This window comes from Dendropsophus ebraccatus, chromosome 7, assembly GCF_027789765.1.
Source record: "Dendropsophus ebraccatus isolate aDenEbr1 chromosome 7, aDenEbr1.pat, whole genome shotgun sequence".
In the NCBI taxonomy this organism is placed as follows: Eukaryota; Metazoa; Chordata; class Amphibia; order Anura; family Hylidae; genus Dendropsophus; species Dendropsophus ebraccatus.
This window is the reverse complement of record NC_091460.1, coordinates 144,515,078-144,537,196: the sequence shown is the minus strand read 5'-3', so window position 1 is coordinate 144,537,196 and position 22,119 is coordinate 144,515,078. Positions and strand designations below refer to the sequence as shown.

At 43.9% G+C, this 22,119-nt stretch overlaps 1 protein-coding gene across 4 annotated transcripts; it reads right to left on the bottom strand.

The window, feature by feature from the left end:
* Positions 1-191: 191 nt before the first annotated feature.
* MMAA (metabolism of cobalamin associated A) lies at positions 192-19,225 on the bottom strand. Of its 4 annotated transcripts, none has more exons than XM_069976868.1 (7): positions 19,146-19,225; positions 15,017-15,469; positions 7,598-7,720; positions 6,311-6,481; positions 3,884-3,969; positions 766-915; positions 192-572 (listed from the first exon to the last, which is right to left on the bottom strand). In XM_069976868.1, the coding sequence occupies exons 2-7, from the start codon at positions 15,399-15,401 to the stop codon at positions 285-287; spliced, it is 1,203 nt and encodes a 400-aa protein (XP_069832969.1). In that variant the 5' UTR covers positions 15,402-15,469; positions 19,146-19,225; the 3' UTR covers positions 192-284. The 4 variants fall into 4 exon arrangements, with proteins under 4 accessions (XP_069832969.1, XP_069832970.1, XP_069832971.1 ...); XM_069976869.1 differs by having other exon boundaries at positions 19,136-19,180; XM_069976870.1 differs by lacking the exon at positions 19,146-19,225 and adding an exon at positions 19,096-19,118.
* Between the last annotated feature and the right edge of the window lie 2,894 nt (positions 19,226-22,119).

The following is a 22,119-nucleotide window of genomic DNA, read 5'->3' as shown; positions in this document are numbered from 1 at the left end:
AGGCTAACGGACACATCTCACGGTCATAGAGTGAAGAGGCTGACGGACACATCGCACGGTCATAGAGTGAAGAGGCTGACGGACACATCACACGGTCATAGAGTGAAGAGGCTGACGGACACATCGCACGGTCATAGAGTGAAGAGGCTGACGGACACATCGCACGGTCATAGAGTAAAGAGGCTGACGGACACGTCTCAATTACTTCATTTACAGAACACAATATATTTTCTTTACAAAAAAAAGTGTTAAGAACGTCCCCGGGATTATCCACAATGACAAGTTCAGTTACTTTCCACAAAGGCTTTGAGTAACACGTCTGCTGCCAGACCTGGAGACAAGACGCCGGCGAGGACCTGCTCCTCCAGGACACTGAGCTGCTCTCTGACTGCGGGGTGCTCCCTAAAGTGAAGGAGAACATTTTCCTGGATAAGACTCCACATCCAGACCTTCTGCTGACTCCGGCGCCTGCCGATCAGTTCCCCACTGGTCAGCATGGTGCTCTGGAACTCCACCATCTTCTTCCAGAGCTCCGGGATGCCGTCTCCAGTCTTAGCAGAGATGCGGAGAACCTGGAACATACAGAACATAAAGCAATAGGTACAGGTGGTTAGGATTATGTAATAGTCCTATAGATCTAGCACAATGTTATACATCCATCTCTCCATGCATCCATCTCTCCCTCTCCTCAGTGAGCTGCTTTTAGAGTGCGAGGGACATCTACATAATCCTTAGATATAGTAATATATATAAATATCCGTTTACCTGAGGTTTCCAGGTCTTGGATCGCCTCCGAAGTAACTTTAGGGCACTCACATACTCCGCTTGAATCTTTCTGGCAGGTATAAGCAAATCTCCATCAGCCTTGGTTACAGTTACCAGGTCGGCCATTTCAACTATCCCACGTTTTATGCCCTAAGCAAAGAGAGACATTGTGAACTTGATATCCTCATCGCTGCCTCAATATATAATATCTGTCCACACACGGGGGAGGTAGGGATACTGCAAATAGTACTATTTAAGTAAATTGCTTCCCTTTAACAAAGCTTAAAGGGGTACTCCAGCAAAAAGCTTTTTCTTTCCAATCAAATGGTGTCAGAAAGTTAGATTTGTAATTTACATTTTTATTTATAAATCTCAAATCTTCCAGTACTTATCAGCTGCTGTATGTCCTGCAGGAAGTGGTGTATTCTCTCCAGTCTGACACAGTGCTCTCTGCTGCCACCTCTGTCCATGTCAGGAACTGTCCAGAGCAGCAGCAAATCCCCAACAAAAGACTCTGGACAGTTCCTGACATGGACAGAGGTGGCAGCAGAGAGCACTGTGTCAGACTGGAGAGAATTCACTGCTTGCTGCAGGACATACAGCAGCTGATAAGTACTGGAAGGCTGGAGATTTTAAAATAGAAAGTTATATACAATAGATTTGTAATTTACTTCTGACACCAGTTGATTTGAAAGAAAAAGAATTTTGCCAGAATACCCCTTTAAAGAGACCACCTGGTCCATGTAGTCCGCCCTTATATTACTCCTATAGCAGGACAGCCAGACTGGGGGACAGAGCGTGGACGGCCTCTGCCTGAATGTTCTCCCTTTGTACGTTGTACAAACAAGCCGACACCTGGTTCCAATCTGCGGCGTACATTTCAGTTCCTCGGTGATTGTAACAGGAAGACAGAGGAAGGAGAACGAGTCTGGATAATCCCGGTGAACGGCCAGGGCCGTGGGCCTGATTTGCATACTGGTTTGCACAGCGTCTGTGACTTACTGTGATTTAAAACATCAGTTCCAAACTAATGCCACATAAAACTTCCTGTGCTCTCCAGGAAGCAGACAGAGGTGAACGCTAATGCAAATTACCAGTCATCCAGCCCAACTCCCATGGAACCTAAGTGATTGCTCCCATATGGGCCCCGCTCCGGAGCGAGAGACGCTGATTTATATTCCTTGGCTAACCGGGTGGATAAATATTTAAAGAAGAGACACAACAGAGAGAGAATTTATTGGAACCGATGCAGATTAGCAGCCCCGCTATACAGGATATACAGGATATGGGCTTGAGTCCTTGGTAACGTAATATATAGCAAACCCCGCATAATAATAATAAAGAAGGCGCATTCTCTAGGACGCGTCACTACCAGAGACGCTGCTCACCTCCACAATGTCCTTCATTTTACTTAAAGGTTATGGACACCTCTGAATGTACTTTTTATTCTTGCTTCATACTTGAATCATTTTCCCAGTATAGGTCTTTATTAAATGGGTTTTTTTTTTCAAATCACTGGTTTCAGAAAGTTATGTAGATTTGTAATTTACTTCTAATTAAAAATTTCAAGTCTACCAGTACTTATCAGCTGCTGTAAGCCCTGTAGGAAGTGGTGTATTCTCTTCAGTCTGACACAGTGCTCTCTGCTGCCACCTCTGTCCATGTCAGGAACTGTCCAGAGCAGGAGAGGTTTTCTATTGGGATTTGCTGCTGCTCTGGACAGTTCCTGACATTAAGTAAAAATCTTTTTCTTTCAAATCAACTTGTTTCAGAAAGTTATATAGATCTGTAATTTACTTAAAGAGTTCCCCTTTAAGACTAATGTTCGCTTCCTCTTCTGCAGCCCGCATTGGTTTTCACCACATGACCTGTGACAAGTCTGCACAGTTTTGTATAGAGTGCAGGTATATGTATAGTGTAGGTATAGAGTGCAGGTATATATATAGTGTAGGCATAGAGTGCAAGTATTTTTTGATATCTAGTGTAGGTATAGAGTGAAGGTATATATAGGGTAGACAGAGTGCAGGTATATATATATATATATATATATATATATATATATATATATATATATATATATATATATATTTTTTTTTTTTTTTAGTGTAGGCATAGAGTACAGGCATATATATATAGTGCAGGTATAGAGTACAGGTATATATAGTGTAGGCACAGAGTTCAGATATAGACGTGTGTGTGTGTGTGTCTATATATATATATATATACACTGTATATACAGTGTATGTAGCCGTGTCTTGTTCAGAGTGAAATCTGTCAGAGAAGCTGTCTGACAACCACAGTTTCCGGCCTTGTCTCTTTTCCCGATTTATGATTAGATAAAAGTTGACTTTTGATCTGGTTATAAATCATCTTGGATCTCATTCAAGAGAGTAGAGAGGAGGCTAGTAACAGACCTGTCCGGCAGAGCTTCTAATGAATCTCACTCTGAGCAGGATACAGCAATATACACTAGATAAGAAAAGGAGGAGGCTGTAGAGGAGAAACTAATTAAGTTTTAATATAGACCTATGGGAAAAATGTTTTTTTTTTTTTTACTATTACCAAGAAAAACAGTGCATTCAAAAGGCGTTTATATCCTTTAGGGTGCCTTCACACATACAGACTCGCAGCAAAAAACTCGCTGCGAGTTTCTGCTACGAGGTCCTGGAAGGCCCCTATCACTACATACAAGCAGTGGTCTGAAAAACCGCTGCGTGTATGTAATGCAGTCACCCCCTTAACCCCTTCGCTCCCGCACCGCTGTCTCCATACATTACCTGGCTCTGGCTGCACGGGGTCCCGGCATCTTGCTCTGCCGCCCAGCCAATCAGTGTGTTGCCCAGCCACAGCCACTGATTGGCTGGGCGGCAGAGCGGGACCCCGTGCAGCCAGAGCCAGGTAATGTATGGAGATAGCGGTGCGGGAGCCGAAGGGGTTAAGGGGGCGGCTGCATTACATACACGCAGCGGTCTTTCAGACCACTGCTTGTATGTAGTGATAGGGGCCTTCCAGGACCTCGGCTAGTAGCAGAAACTCGCAGCGAGTTTTTTGCTGCGAGTCGGCATGTGTGAAGGCACCCTTAATCCATATATAACCAGATAAGAAATTATTAATATACCTGCAATTCATCGCCTCCTGCTGGCGGCAGCAACAACACAAACATATCCACCATGTCAGCCACTGCAAACTCGGACTGGCCCACGCCTGCAGGATGGCAAAAAGAAAGGTCAAGATTTGTATACAGACCAAGCTGGTCAGGAATATGTTCTGATCATACAGTAAAGCTCAATAGAGTAGGCCAAGCAGTAGTGTATCCAACAGTAGTAGTACTGTAACTATAACAGCCTTAGGTATATCATCTACTATATACACCTGCCTTTAAACCCTATGTTCACACACAGTATTTTTGCTCAGTATTTTGCAACCAAAACCAGGAGTGGATTGAAAACACAGAAAGGCTATATTCACACGGTGATGAAATTTGGCCGCCATTTAAAGGACAACTCTGGCCAAAATCTATTTTTTAATATGTTATTTCATAAGCAAAGTTAGACAAATTCCTAATATACACTAATTATGGGAAATGTACATATAGTGCTATTTCCCTCCATTTAGTAGTTCAGGCTGGCTTCATTTTCTCTAATAAAAATGTGACATCATGACCTGGTCTATACCTGAAGGGTCCAGCAGGAGGCGCAGTAAATGTAAAAATGACATGTAAAAAATGATAACAGGGCCTTTCCTTTACAACGGACAGGAGCGGTGACAGGAGTGGGTAGTGCGACCATCCCCCCCCCGCCCCCTGGGCCACCCGATCTCTACCGTCCCGTCTAGCAGGGTGACGTAATTTCTACATATACTGAGCTCCCTGCTGGACCCTTCAGGTATAGACCAGGTTGTGATGTCACATTTTTTTTTAGAGAAATTGAAGCCCTTCTGATTCACTATATGTTCTATAATCACTATATCTGCCTTTCCCATATTTAGTGTATAATAGCAATTTGCCTCATTTTGCTTTGGAAAGAACATATTAAAAAAAATAAAGATTTTGGCCGGAGTAGTCCTTAAATGGCAAATAATTACTGTTATTTTAAAACAACGGCCGTTATTTGTCATTGAATGGGGGTAGAGATGTAGGTGGGTAATAGAGCATCCAAGATGGTAAGGAGACCTGTCTGAGCCATGTAATAAAGAAGATTTCTAGGCTTGAATATATATATAATTAGCTCCCTTAATCCCATTGGCAGCCATCTTGTTGTTGTTATTATAGTGGCAGATGTGCAAATGTTATAAAACACCATACACTTCTAGGATTGTGCTACGGCTTATAATAGAAAAAGTACATGAGGCCCCAAAAACAGATGGTTCTATACAACACTTTGTGGATACAATTTGGTAAAACACACAAAAACTCAGAGGGAAAAGTTTGGGCGAGCGCTACAACTCATTGTCCAATTAAATTCCAATAAGCCTGGAGAGCGGCAGATAATGGAAAGTGGTCGGCATTCACCCCGAGCCGGTGACTTCAGAGACACTAAACGCTTATTGGATGACACCAGCGAGATATATGTCAGGATTATTGATCCTTGTTCCTGTAGTTAGCACGGTTGATGCAAGTTGCTGGGAAGGCGCCCATCGTCTATATGGAAATGAGATTTTCTATATTACTCAGCACATCAGGAAAGCTGTGAAAGCGAAGGACATCATTCTTGTGTCTTCACTTCCCAAAATCCTGAGCACTCGGAGAAGCTGTATCTCACCGCATATTAAAACCCGCACTGACCTTCTACCGACACTCCACAACCTGTGACGAGAAACGAGAACTAAATCTGCGCTTGGTGCTACGTAAAGGTTGGCCCGAAAAAGAGAAATCTCACCTGCTAAGAGGTAGAGGTGTCAGATGTGCCACCAAGTAGTCAGACTGCCAACGTGAAAACAACGTTGTAATAACGGAAGGATGGCTAATCTTCAACTAAACGATGGAATTTGGTGACAAACTCCGAAACATCTGACATAGATTAAGACTGTCAGTAGGATTATGGCGTCCTATCTCAGGGTGACAAACTAGTGACAGAGAAGCTGAACAGAATGATGTATCACTTATATTGTTCTGTGCAGCTGATCCAGAGATCTCCTCCTAAATAACATGGACAATAAGTAGTCCTCTCCATTATGTGCATGAGCCTAGTAGTCCTGGATATTCATGAGAAGCAGAAAACTCCGCCCACCAGCTGCTGATTGACAGTTCTCTATCCATGCTGTGTATAGGCAGTCACCTGTCAATCAGCAGCTGGAGGGCGGGGGAGGGGTGCGGCAAGAATCCTATTCTCCTGCATATTAGGAGAACGGCTGAACAGAATGATGTAAGTAATACACCGATCTGTTCAGCATTTCTGTCACTAGTTTATGCCGCCCGCATTTAAGGCGGACTAAACCTAGTGACAGATTTCCTTTAAGAAGGAGCAGGACCGCTACAACAAACAAGCAATGCTACTGACCACTGTGGCCTTGGCCATCATCAAATAACAAGAATGTCTTCTCTTACCCACAGTTTCCACAAGGACGATGTCGTAGCCGCCGCTCTCGCACAGTAGAATGGCTTCATTCGTTGTCCGTGTGACTCCGCCCAAGGTCCCCCTGGTGGGTGAGGGCCTAATGTAGGCATTCATATCTCTAGACAGCTCGGTCATTCTTGTTTTATCTCCAAGAAGAGAACCTAAAGGCCACAGGAAAATTATTTATTAGGCTTTTCAACTGCACTTACTACAAGAACCAGCCTGCCTGCCCGGCTATCTAAGAGTAATAACTAGCAGCCCTATAAAGCATTGAGAGATTTTGGAATCAGATCCCGTTACGGCCACTGACTGGCAGAGCGAGGCGAACACATCACACCCCGGGTCCCCGCTCAGACCAGGAAGGGGCCGGAGGATCGGGAACCGGAGCGTACAGCAAACCAGCGTGCAGCCTGGAGATACGTCCCACATCGGCCGAGTTCTGTGCACGAGCCCTAGGGGTACGTTCACACGTAACCTGCTGTATATTTCTGTAATGGGGCAGGTTTGATGGCGCTGATCTTCTATTTATATATATTGGTTAAATCCACACAAATAAATCAGCAGCAGAGTAAGTACTTGTGAATGTACCCCATGAATTTGAATAGGGCTCATGCATGGAACTCAGCCGGCGTGGGACATAGCCAGGAAAACACGGTCTTCTGGGGAGCAGTAGCGCAAATGCCCATAGCAACCAATCAGATTCCAGCTTTTATTGTCCAGACGCTTTTTTTTTTTTTTTCAAAGGGAACCAGTCACTCCCACCCGACCCCGATAGAGCCTCCCATACTTACCCCTCCTGTCAGTCCCACCACAGAGAAACTGCTGCCCACTCGTCCGCATGCTTAATATGCAAATATGCAGAATAGAGGAGTCCGATGTCCATAGGAAATAACGGCTCCAATTATTTCCTATGGGAATCAAACTCATCTCTTCTAATTTGCATATTGGGCATGTGGATGAGCGGGTGGCAGGCAGCACCAGCATCGGGACTGGCAGGAGGTGGTAAGTATGGGAGGCTCTATCGGGGGGGGGGGGGGGTCAGGTGGGTTCCGCACCAGGTGCAGGGATGACAGGCTCCCTTTGGTTGCTAAGGGCAACATGTTTTGATAAATCTACCCCAAGGACTTTTGTTGTATCTTGAAAAACAAGTCGGCTACATTAGCGGTAAGTACAAGATCACTTGTCTCGTGCACAACACCTCCTAGGGCCAAGCTTCATGTCATTGTCCCTGTTATCAGTCAGCACTGACTAAGAGACTGAAGGATCATTCTACTTACCGCCACTGGTGCTGGAGGAGGGATCGACAGCTAAAACCGCAACCTTATGGCCCTGTCCTGTTAGCATTTTTCCAAAGTATTCAATAAAAGTGGACTTGCCAGCCCCCGGGGGACCGGACAGACCTGTGATCGGGATGATAGAAACAAAATAAACTATACACATATAATAAGCTATATTTATATAATAAACTATACATATATAATAAAGATATGAATATATATATTAAAGTGCATTAAAGTGATACTGTCCTCTCCATTATGTGCATGAGCTCAGTAGTCCTGGATATTCATGAGCAGAAAACTCCGCCCACCAGCTGCTGATTGGCAGTTATCTATCCATGCCGTGTATAGGCAGTCAGCTGTCAATCAGCACCTGGAGGGCGGGGGGAGGGGTGTGGCAAAACTCCTATTCTCCTGCATATTAGGAGAACGGCTGAACAGAATGATGGAACTAATACACCAATCTGCTCAGCATTTCGGTCACTAGTTTATGCTGCCCTCATTTAAAGCGGAATAAACCTAGTGACAGATTCCCTTTAAATAAAGCGAGAGTAAAGGGGAGGTGACATTATCACATGTAGCAAATATACAAAAAAAACCAACAACTAGGCAGACTAAATGGCCAATCTTCTATGGTTAAACTATTCCTATAAATATACAGGCATAAGCAATAAGACTGAACATAAAATAACCTCTAGATGGACACTAACTCTTCATCAAACTTTGCATAAATCAACAGTACAAGTGAATATCTGTAATTTATTTTACTAGAGAAAAAAATCAACTCTCCTATATCCCCCCCCCCCCTGCATCATTCACTTGGACTTCCACTTCGTCCAAACACTCAACATTTGCAGAAGTTAGATGCAGCCTATGGCTGTATCCATGTTTTTCAGGACTCCCATGGGCACCATCCAACTCCTCCAGCCACCCGGATTTACAGGAGAAGTCTGTGAAATTTTTAATGAAAGTATTGTATTGCCCCCCAAAAGTTATACAAATCCCCAATATACACTTATAACGGTAAATACTTAAAAAGTGTTTTTTCCTTGCACTTACTACTGCATCAAGGCTTCACTTCCTGGGTAACATGGTGATGTCACTTCCTGGATAACACGGTGACGTCCCTTCATGGATAACATGGTGATGTCATGCCCCGACTCCCAGAGCTGTGTGGGCTGTGGCTGCTGGAGAGGATGATGGCAGAGGGATGTTCTGTGTCCCTCAGTGTCCCCCTGCCATCATCCTCTCCAGCAGCCACAGCCCGCACAGCTCTGGGAGTCGTGACATCACCATGTTATCCAGGAAGTGACTTCACCGTGTTATCCAGAAAGTGACTTCACCGTGTTATCCAGGAAGTGACTTCACCTTGTTACCCAGGAAGTGACTTCACCTTGTTACCCAGGAAGTGACATCACCATGTTACCCAGGAAGTGACATCACCATGTTACCCAGGAAGTGACATCACCATGTTACCCAAGAAGTGACATCACCATGTTACCCAGGAAGTGGCATCACCATGTTACCCAGGAAGTGACATCACCGTGTTATCCAGGAAGTGACTTCACCGTGTTATCCAGGAAGTGACTTCACCGTGTTACCCAGGAAGTGACATCACCATGTTACCCAAGAAGTGACATCACCATGTTACCCAGGAAGTGACATCACCATGTTACCCAGGAAGTCCAATTTAAGATACGGGGGAGCTCACCAAGAATACAGAAAAAGAATATTAAATAAGGGGTGCAGCTAAGTGTCCAAAAGAGACAACCTTATGAAAAATAAGCAAGCAAAAGCTGGACACTATAATACAGCGCACACCACTATATCTAAAAAATTCCAAAGTTTATTAGGACAAACACAGAGACACCACAACAAACAACTATAAAATCAATTAAAAAACCACGTAGGTATATGAAAAACTAAGCAGGAGGACAATATACTCTCCTACTTTACCAGGGAATCAAACATATTAGTAATGCTCCACATGATCAGATGTAATGCTCCACATGATCATAATATGTTGCATTATATCGTGTTATGTGCGTTTGGATGCAACTTTGATAAATTTATTATTATCCTTTGTAATTGATATCCTCATATTGATCATAGGAAACACGGTATAATCTCTGTGACACGCAGCGTGGACTGCATGCGGTCACATGATATACGCCATGTGACATTTGATGGCATTTGCATTTTACATACTGACTGTAGGAAATACGGTATAACTCCTGTGACACGCAGCGTGGAACGCATGCGGTCACATGATATACGTCATGTGACATTTGATGGTATTTGCATCCCTGTGACACGCAGCGTGGAACGAATGCGGTCACGTGATGCGCGCCACTTGAGCATGCGCATTGCGTGATATGGTATGTTGATGTGATCACATGACAGGGATGACTGGCGCATGCGCAGTAGGACATGATAGACGCCGCTGACGCCATCTTTTTTGTGTGCTTCCTTCCGATGCTCTCTCCACACACAAGGGTCTCACAGGTAATTGTAGTATTTGATAATTATGTGTTATGTAACTTATTTCAGCTATAAAAGGACACCACTTCATCCTAAGCTCCACCCCTGACGAGGTCACTGTGTGTGACGACACGCGTTGGCTCTGTACCAGGGCATCTGCTCCCATGTAATTCACTCAATGTGGCATATTTGGTTGGGCATTTCTTGGTATGTTAGAGGTTCATATAGGTGTTTACAATGATTCAATGACTTATTTGCACCTTTGGACTCTTTATATGGTATATTATTCTGTATTCATAGATTTCTTATTTGTATCTTGCCAGCCATTGTATTTTTATGCACTTTATGAGATTTACATCTGATCATGTGGAGCATTACTAATATGTTTGATTCCCTGGTAAAGTAGGAGAGTATATTGTCCTCCTGCTTAGTTTTTCATATACCTATGTGGTTTTTTAATTGATTTTATTGTTGTTTGTTGTGGTGTCTCTGTGTTTGTCCTAATAAACTTTGGAATTTTTGGGATATAGTGGTGTGCGCTGTATTATAGTGTCCAGCTTTTTCTTGCTTATTTTTCATAATGTTACCCAGGAAGTGACATCACCATGTTACCCAGGGACAGGGGCGGGCTGGGCCGGGGGGCAGGGAGGCATTTGCCCCCCGGGCCGGTCTTTCCCAAGTACATTATAGGGCCGGGCCAGCCCTATAATATACTTGGGAAAGACTGACCCGGCCCTAGATTAACTAGCAGCGCCGCGGCTGCGCTGCTAATCGGAGGCTGAGGGCCGCTGCCGGACCGAGTGTCAGGCAGCTCCCTCAGTCCGGTGTCGGCCCTCAGCTTCCGATTAGCAGCGCAGGCGCTTCAATCTAATCCTTAGGTGCGGGGACCGCAACTCACCTGTCCCGCTCCCCAGCAGCTCCTCTCTCATCGTCCGGCGCACACAGCAGGGTACAGAGACGCTGCCGGCACCGGATGTGACCTGCAGCCTCTATCTGTAGGGACACCCCGCACAGGCAGCGTCTCTGAACCCTGCTGCCTGACACCGAAAGATGAGAGGGGGGAGCGCGCGCTGGAGAGGAACCAGTGACAGGTGAGATATTGTGGGGGGACTGGTCGCTATATGGGACACTATGGAGGGGGGAACTGGCTGCTATATAGAGTGGGGGAGGAATCGGCTGCTTTATGGGGGGGGATGAATTGGCAGCTATATGGGGCACTATAGAGGGGGGAATTGGCTGCTATATGGGGGGGAGGAATTGGCAGCTATATGGGGCACTATAGAGGGGGGAATTGGCTGCTATATGGGGGGGAGGAATTGGCAGCTATATGGGGGGGAGGAATTGGCAGCTATATGGGGGGGAGGAATTGGCAGCTATATGGGGGGGGGAGGAATTGGCAGCTATATGGGGCACTATAGAGGGGGGAATTGGCTGCTATATGGGGGGGAGGAATTGGCAGCTATATGGGGGGGAGGAATTGGCAGCTATATGGGGGGGAGGAATTGGCAGCTATATGGGGCACTATAGAGGGGGGAATTGGCTGCTATATGGGATACTATGGAGGGGGGAATTGTCTACTATACATTACTATGGAGGGGGGAATTGTTTACTATATAGAGTACTATGGCGGGGGGGGGGGGGAATTGTCTACTACATTGGGCACTATGGGGGGGGGGGAATTGGCCACTATGTGGGGCATTATGGGGGAGATTGGCTACTGTATGGGGCACTATGGAGTGGGGATTGGCTACTATATGAGGCACTATGAAATGAGTGAGTTAGCTACTATATGAGGCACTATGGGTGATTGGCTACATTATAGGGCTCTATGGAGGAATGGGCTACCATATTAGGCACTATTGGAGGGATCGGCTACTAGATGGGGCACTATGAGGGGGAAATTGGCTACTATATGGGGCACTATGGAGGGATTTGGCTACTAGATGGGGCACTATGAGGGGGGAATTGGCTACTATATGGGGCACTGGCTACTATATGGAGGACTATGGAGGGATTTGGCTACTATATGGGGGACTGGCTACTATATAGGGCACTATGGAGGGATTTGACTACTAGATGGGGCACTATGAGGGGGGAATTGGCTACTATATGGGGGACTATGGAGGGATTTGGCTACTATATGGGGCACTGGCTACTATATGGGGGACTATGGAGGGATTTGGCTACTATATGGGGGACTGGCTACTATATGGGGCATTATGGAGGGATTTGACTTCTAGATGGGGCACTATGAGGGTGGAATTGGCTACTATATGGGGCACTGGCTACTATGAAGGTGCCGGCAGTAGCCCAAGCACTAAACCCCCAGCAACACCTGACCTCACTCAGCCAGCTAGCCCCCCTCTTCCTCACTGCTCTGTGCTACCACTCCTGCCTGCTGCATTATTACTATGGGCACACAGTAGGAGACATTATTACTATGGAGGAACAGCACAGGGGGCATTATTACTATGGGGACACAGCACAGGGGCCTTAATTACTATATGAAGGCCACAGCAGGACAGGGAACATTATTACTATGGAAGGCACAGAAGAAAGGGGACCCAACTACTATATGGATGCACAGAGGGGGCCTAACTCCTGTATGGGGGCACAGAGGATGTCTATACTGTATGAGCGAGAACCCTAAAATGTTTGGCAGATTCTATGCAGACGAGTTGTGTACGGGAAAAGTCTTCATGATGGCTGGGCATGATGGAGAAGTAAGCGAAAAGTGAGCGGCTTTGATCAGAGAAGATGTGTATGGGGATGATCCTGGTATTTGTACAATGGAAGTTATTTAGTAATGGTATGGGGATGGTAATGGTGGTGGTCCCAGTTAGGTGATAATATATGTTTCTTATTTACTGTTATTATTGGTCTTGGTATACTGGATTTCAGTTATGGTATTGGTGGTATTAGTTACTATCTGGTGGTAATGGTTGTGAGGTGATAATAAGTTTTTTTGTATACAGGTATTATTGGTAATATTGTGTACTGCATTTGGTCAGTAACAGTGTGATGGAACTGTGATATTTACAGTATGGTGATAATAAGGTCATGTTATATATTTGTTCTATCCCCTATTAGTGCTGTTCGGGGTCACTCCCACACAATGAGCCCCTACAGATCTATGTATACTGATCTCCCACAAAGCCTCCAGTATACAATACACCTAGGATCCTCCATATATACCAGCTGCAGACACTACAACTCTCAGCATTTACTGACAGCCTGAAGCCCTCAGGATATGCTGGGAGTTGTAGAACATACGAACAAAAAATCCTCTAACAGCTGATACTGCAGAGATTTGGTGCTGGACCTTAAGCGCTGATGGTTGTATTGGGGCTGGTCTTCACAGCCAATCACAATGGCTGTTCATGGCTGGGAGCACTGGCCCCAATACTATAATTCTGTGGCATGTGTGGCATCTACTTTCCCCACACTGATTTGGGGAGGGTAATAGTAGGTAAGAGCCAGATTAGTCCTTAAAGGATGGGCCGCTAGCCTGCTACTCATGGGCCAGTGCTGTGTGCTTGCCCCCCAGGCTAAAATTTGCCAGCCAGCCCCTGCCCAGGGAGTGACATCACCATGTTACCCAGGGAGTGACATCACCATGTTACCCAGGGAGTGACATCACCATGTTACCCAGGGAGTGAAGCCTTGATGCTGTTCTAAGTGCAGGAAAAAAGCAGTTTATAAGCATTTCCCGTAATAAGTGTATATTGGTGATTTGTATAACTTTTGGGGGGCAATACAATACTTTAATAATAATTTTCGCCGGACTTCTCCTTTAAATGCAGAGTGTTCAGGTTAGGATGAATCTAAATGTTTGGCAAGTTTGCTCATCACTAATCAGCAAGGAGGCCCGGAGCTCTTCCAGATCCCCGATATCTGACATAAATTGTGGTGTAAAAATCTTTAAACGTTTTGACGCATAGGGTATTGATCGAGCATACAAACCTGCGAGTCAAAACGTTGCAGTTTTGTGCTTGGATATGCACCTAACTTTGAAAACGTAACTTTGCATGTCACATAACCCCTCAACAACTCAAAGGTTATCACAAATGACACTAACACATATGGTTACTGGTGGGGGTCCGTCTAACTAGAATGAAGCTGCCCCAGTAGAAATAGGGGGGGGGGGGGGGGCTTTTAGAAGACATACCTAGCGCCCTATTACACGGAGCGATAATCGGCCGTATTGGCTGATTATCGCTCCGTGTATTGGTGACAATGACGGCTACGTGTAATAGCTCCATGTATTAGTGATGTGCGGCCGACGGCTAATGAATAAAGTGTTATACATCACCTCTCCACACTCTTCTCCTGCCCTCTGCTCTCTTCACGGTGCCGTGCACCGCAGCTTCTCTGATCTAACAGGCTGCTCAGCCAATCACTGGCCACAACTGAGTAGCCTGTCAGAGAAGCTGCAGCGCTCGGCACCGGGAAGAGAGCAGAGGGCAGGAGAAGAGTGTGGAGAGGTGATGTATAACAGTTTAGGGCAGAGATGGGAACCTTCGGCCCCCCAGCTGTTGCAAAAGTACAATTCCCATCATGCCTGGGCAGCCAAAGCTTAAGCTCTCCAGGCATGATGGGAATTGTAGTTTTGCAACAGCTGAAGGTTCTCCATCCCTGGTTTAGGGCAAGGGCTGCATGGACATTGCTAACAATGTGCGTGCAGCGCTTGCTTAACGATAATCGAGCCATGCAATAGGTTGTGTAAATGAGCGCAGTTTTAGCCGATCGGCGCTCGTTAACATTATTGATTGGGTGGCCATCATGAAGTGAAGAAGCCATCAGTCACAGCATGGCCGCCACATAAAACTACTTCTGTATTTATCAGAACGGCAATAGGTGATTGTTCTCCCTGATAAAACCTATACATGACATATAACAACATATATACATATCAGATGATTAGAATAGAACACTGACCCACTCTAAACGCTAGCGGCTTCCCGTTATTTAACCGTTCTTGTTCCCGATGATGGTTCAGTACCTTCTGCAGCAGTATTTGGGCAATCTGCCTCTTCCTCGGATGAGTAGATTCTACCAGTGTTATGGCTTCTGCCAGGCAGGCCCGCTGCCCCCGTATCAAACCTCCGTAAATGTTACCCAGCAGTCTATGCTCCCTCCCGGCTAGAGGCTCGGCTTCCTGCTGCGATACGGCTGAGATACACAGAGCCCGTCTAGCACCACGACAGTCTGTGCGGGACGGACAACGATCAGTGCCCGATCTCTGTGAAGACGCCACCAGCAACGCATTTCTACGCAGAGTGTTTGTTAACGTCCGGAGGGGGCAAAAGGCTAAACCTGACATATCGGCGACGGACGATGGAGGACAACACCAAGCAACGGACCCTCAGCTCTGCTCCATGATGGCTTCAGCTGTAAAGGCAAGTAATAGGATTTATCCCATGAAATACTGCTGATCAATAATCACACAAATCGTCCCAAATCTACTCAACACAACTTATCAGCTGCTGTATGTCCTGCAGGAAGTGGTGTATTCTCTCAGGTCTGACACAGTGCTCTCTGCTGCCACCTCTGTCCATATTAGGAGAGGTTTTCTATGGGGATTTGCTGCTGCTCTGGACAGTTCCTGACATGGACAGAGGTGGCAGCAGAGAGCACTGTGTCAGACTGGAGAGAATACACCACTTCCTGCAGGACATACAGCAACTGATAAGTACTGGAAGACTGGAGAGAATGCACCATTTCCTGCAGGACATACAGCAGCTGATAAATACTGAAAGACTGGAGACAATACACCACTTCCTGCAGGACATTCAAGATGATACTTGGTAATAGTATCACATTTATAGGATACGTATTCATACAAAACATATAATCTTTCCCCATACACACTATATACTGCAGTCACTATCCTATATACTGTAGTCACTATCCTATATACTGTAGTCACTATCCTATATACTGCAGTCACTATCCTATATACTGCAGTCACTTTCCTATATACTGTAGTCACTATTCTATATACTGCAGTCACTATCCTATATACTGCAGTCACTTTCCTATATACTGTAGTCACTATCCTATATACTGCAGTCACTTTCCTATATACTGTAGTCACTATTCTATATACTATCCTATTTACTGTAGTCACTATCCTATATACTGCAGTCACTATCCTATATACTGCAGTCACTATCCTATATACTGTAGTCACTATCCTGTATACTGTACTCACTATCCTGTATACTGTAGTCACTATTCTATATACTATCCTATATACTGTAGTCACTATCCTATATACTGCAGTCACTATCCTGTATACTGTAGTCACTAATCTATATACTGTAGTCACTATCCTATATACTGTAGTCACTATCCTGTATACTGTACTCACTATCCTGTATACTGTAGTCACTATTCTATATACTGCAGTCACTTTCCTATATACTGCAGTCACTATCCTATATACTATCCTATATACTGTAGTCACTATCCTATATACTGCAGTCACTATCCTATATACTGTAGTCACTATCCTATATACTGCAGTCACTTTCCTATATACTGTAGTCACTATCCTATATACTGCAGTCACTATCCTGTATACTGCAGTCACTTTCCTATATACTGTAGTCACTATCCTATATACTGCAGTCACTATCCTGTATACTGTAGTCACTATCCTATATACTGTAGTCACTATCCTATATACTGCAGTCACTATCCTGTATACTGTAGTCACTATTCTATATACTGCAGTCACTTTCCTATATACTGTAGTCACTATCCTATATACTACCCTTTATACTGCAGTCACTATTCTGTATACTGTAGTCACTATCCTATATACTGTAGTCACTATCCTATATACTGCAGTCACTATCCTATATACTGTAGTCACTATTCTATATACTGTAGTCACTATCCTATATACTGCAGTCACTATCCTGTATACTGTAGTCACTATTCTATATACTGCAGTCACTTTCCTATATACTGTAGTCACTATCCTATATACTACCCTTTATACTGCAGTCACTATTCTGTATACTGTAGTCACTATCCTATATACTGTAGTCACTATCCTATATACTGCAGTCACTATCCTATATACTGTAGTCACTATTCTATATACTGTAGTCACTATCCTATATACTGCAGTCACTATCCTGTATACTGTAGTCACTATTCTATATACTGCAGTCACTTTTCTATATACTGTAGTCACTATTCTATATACTGTAGTCACTATCCTATATACTGCAGTCACTATTCTGTATACTGCAGTCACTATCCTATATACTGCAGTCACTATCCTGTATACTGTAGTCACTATTCTATATACTGCAGTCACTTTTCTATATACTGTAGTCACTATTCTATATACTGTAGTCACTATCCTATATACTGCAGTCACTATTCTGTATACTGCAGTCACTATCCTATATACTGCAGTCACTATCCTATATACTGTAGTCACTATCCTATATACTGCACTCACTATTCTATATACTGTAGTCACTATTCTATATACTGTGGTCACTATCCTATATACTGTAGTCACTATTCTATATACTGTGGTCACTATCCTATATACTGTAGTCACTATTCTATATACTGTGGTCACTATCCTATATACTGTAGTCACTATCCTATATAATGCAGTCACTTTCCTATATACTGTAGTCACTATCCTATATACTGCAGTCACTATCCTGTATACTGTAGTCACTATCCTGTATACTGTAGTCACTATCCTATATACTGTAGTCACTATCCTATATACTGCAGTCACTATCCTGTATACTGTAGTCACTATTCTATATACTGCAGTCACTTTCCTATATACTGTAGTCACTATCCTATATACTATCCTATATACTGCAGTCACTATTCTGTATACTGTAGTCACTATCCTATATACTGTAGTCACTATCCTATATACTGCAGTCACTATCCTATATACTGTAGTCACTATTCTATATACTGTAGTCACTATCCTATATACTGCAGTCACTATCCTGTATACTGTAGTCACTATTCTATATACTGCAGTCACTTTCCTATATACTGTAGTCACTATCCTATATACTGTAGTCACTATTCTATATACTGTAGTCACTATCCTATATACTGCAGTCACTATTCTGTATACTGCAGTCACTATCCTATATACTGCAGTCACTATCCTATATACTGTAGTCACTATCCTATATACTGCACTCACTATTCTATATACTGTAGTCACTATTCTATATACTGTGGTCACTATCCTATATACTGTAGTCACTATCCTATATACTGTAGTCACTATTCTATATACTGTGGTCACTATCCTATATACTGTAGTCACTATCCTATATACTGTAGTCACTATTCTATATACTGCAGTCACTTTCCTATATACTGTAGTCACTATTCTATATACTGTAGTCACTATCCTATATACTGTAGTCACTATTCTATATACTGCAGTCACTTTCCTATATACTGTAGTCACTATTCTATATACTGTAGTCACTATCCTGTATACTGTAGTCACTATCCTATATACTGTGGTCACTATTCTATATACTGCAGTCACTTTCCTATATACTGTAGTCACTATTCTATATACTATCCTATATACTGCAGTCACTATCCTATATACTGCAGTCACTATCCTATATACTGTAGTCACTATCCTGTATACTGTAGTTACTATCCTATATACTGTGGTCACTATTCTATATACTATCCTATATACTGTGGTCACTATTCTATATACTGTAGTCACTATTCTATATACTATCCTATATACTGTGGTCACTATTCTATATACTATCCTATATACTGTAGTCACTATCCTATATACTGTAGTCACTATCCTATATACTATCCTATATACTGTAGTCACTATCCTATATACTGTAGTCACTATCTGGGCCATAATACTAAACCCACAATATAATAATAATAATAATAATAATATAATTCTCATTAGCTATAATATTATCAGCTCTGTGTGACAGGACCCCGGCCCTGTCTCTGCTATATACCGCTGCCCTGTCAGTGTATCCTGGTTGTCCCATGCAGCACCTTGAGTTACCTGCTCCCGCCTGACTCCTCCTCCTCCTTCTCCTCCATATTCCTGACCTGCAGCTTCCTACCATAACCTCACAAGTCTATAAACGCCTATTGGTCAAGGAGATGCCACGCTGGGATATACTTCTGGGAAATGTAGTTCTACACACCGAGTTGTACAGTACAGCTGCAGCAGACAGAACTACGTATCCCATGATGCAGCGGCACTACAGCGCCTATTGGCCAAGGAGCGCTCTGTCGGTATATGCTTCCGGGAAATGTAGTTCTACACGCTGAGAAGTACAGCACTGATGGAGCAGACAGAACTACATATCCCATGATGCAGCGGCACAGGACTGTCCTGACGTCACCGCGTCCCCCTGGTCTGTGAGGATACTCTGTGACATATAATGGCTTACTATAATCACCAGCCAATCCCAGGGAGAAGCAGCGCCCGGCGGACACATCGCCCTGTAAGCCCCGCCCCCTGGAGGGTGCTACTACTGCTTTACGGTCTGCTGCTATTTGACCCTTTACATGCCATGGGAAATAAGGTGCAGCAGTATCCTGAATGCCTTATTTAACCCCTTCAGGACCAAAATGGCGTTCTTTCCTCATCTACAAAGTGTTCTCTGTGATGGCGTCTTCTTCCAGTCTATTATAAAATGTATGATGGAACCCCAAAATATGTATGGGGTGAAATTGGGGGAGGGGAGATGCAATTTTGTAACTTTAAAAGGATTATCCAGCGAAAATCTTTTTCTTTCAAATCAACTGGTGTCAGAAAGTTATATAGATTTGTAATTCACTCAGGTTTCACAGTACTTATCAGCTGCTGTATGTCCTGCAGGAAGTGAGCAGAGAGCACTGTGTCAGACTGAAAATAAAACAACATTTCCTGCAGGCCATAAAGCAGCTGATAAGTACTGGAAGACTTGAGATTTCTTAATAGAAGTGAATTACAAACCTATATAACTTTCTGACACCAGTTGATTTGAAAGAAAAAGATTTTCGCTGGACAACCCCTTTAAGGCTATGTTCACACAGTATTTCTGCCCAGTATTTTGCAAACAAAACAAGGGGTGGTTTGAAAACCCAGAAAGGCCATGCTCACACACTGGTGAAATTGAGAGGATGGCCGTCATTTATTGGCAAATAGTTATTATTTTAAAATAACAGCCGTTATTTGCCAATAAATGACGGCCATCCTCTCAATTTCACCAGTGTGTGAGCATAGCCTTTCTGGGTTTTCAAACCACCCCTTGTTTTGGTTGCAAAATACTGGGCAGAAATCCTGTGTGTGAACATCGCCCTATTACATTTTATTACTTTCCGAGCTGTACGGGATGTCATCTGCACCATAAGCTTTTAAAATAAATGAAAGCTGCTCTGTGACTGGTGCTGTAGGCAGCAATGTTTGTCTTCTAGTAGGTGGCCGTGCACCTTCAAACGATTCGGCCGTCGGTTACCTCTCCTGTCTGGCCCCTTCCACCCCATACACAGGAACATTCAGCTCGGCCAAGCGATCCGGTGTTCTCTATAGGGAGGGAGAAGCCACAATCGGATGGAAAATCACGGCCCAACCCCCCATCTCCAACATTATCTGTCGCTGGACGGCCATGGAACCCCATACACCTTATACTGATAGCCGCAGGTACGGCCGACAAAAGCATTAGGTGTATGGCGACCTATAGTTAAAGGGGTAATCTCATCACCTAAACTATTCTTAGGCCATAGAGAAACACTAAATAATAATTAAAATAAATTGTGTTTTATATATATATATATATATATATATATATATATATATATATATATATATATATATATATATATACACACACACATACACACACACATACCAATAAAACTAGATCACAGCTCGGCTTTGTAGGTAGAAACATTTTTTTAAAAAACAAGGGGGCTGAAGAATCTGGTGATGCAGATTTTTTTTTTATCTACATTTGCCATTGTTGGAACGGTACTGACCTGCGGAATTAATGTAGTTTGTCAGTTTTACTATATGGCGACTGGATTGGCCTCTGTATCGCACTTGTGTAAGATTGGTTACTGCATGAACCTGTTTGCATCTATGGAGACTAAAGCAACAGCAACATAAAGAGAAAGCCAGACAGGTGGTCTCCACAATATCATAATGTGTGACTAATGGTAAATACAGTGGGACCTCAGTTAAAGAGTAACTTGGTTTAAGAGCGTTTTGGAAGAAGAGATCACAGTTTTTGAAAATAGTGACTTGGTGTAAGAGCATTGCTTTGGTGTAAGAGCTCCCTGTACTGGGTGGGAGGGGGAGTGGGGGAGGGGCAGGGTCTGCATAGCGGGGTCTACAGCCCTGTACTCTGACCCAGGAAGTCTCCCTCCTCTACCAAATCATAGCAGATCCACTTCAGGCTGGGGCTTCCATCAGGGGACAGGACTGTGGAGGTAATCTCTCCATAGCTGTAACTCCTCTCTCCCCGGACAGAGAGTGCTGCATGTATCTGCCCACATCTGCCCTGCTCATTCCTTCCTGCAGTCTCTGTCAGCCCTTGTGTTTCCCATCCTCTCCATTCCTGCTATAATGTGCCTGCACTCACACTCAGCTATACACACTGCTGCTATAATGTGCCTGCACTCACACTCAGCTATACACACTGCTGCTATAATGTGCCTGCACTCACACTCAGCTATACACACTGCTGCTATAATGTGCCTGCACTTACACACTGCTGTGTAGAAAAATTTCTGTCACTGTCCTCCTGCACAGCTCTTCTCACTTCCTGATTGGTCCAACACACACACACACACCTCCCCTATTGCTGTCATGTGACCACACAGACCTCTGACAGCAGCCCTGCTTCTCTATTCTAGCCTGTTGTACTACGCTACTGCATTATGGGGATCTGCATCTCCATCCTGTATCTACAAACTGCTGCTGTTTTATCAGGGTTATACAGTTACTATACATTATACTCCACATGCTGATTGCTATACTGTACAGT

Coding starts and splice junctions, on each gene's coding strand:
- MMAA (XM_069976868.1), bottom strand. CDS start 15,401: ATGTCAGGTTTAGCCTTTTGCCCCCTCCGGACGTTAACAAACACTCTG. Junction 6,482..7,597: donor CTCCTCCAGCACCAGTGGCG/GTAAGTAGAATG, acceptor TGTGGCCTTTAG/GTTCTCTTCTTGGAGATAAA. Junction 3,970..6,310: donor CGTCCTTGTGGAAACTGTGG/GTAAGAGAAGAC, acceptor GCCATCCTGCAG/GCGTGGGCCAGTCCGAGTTT.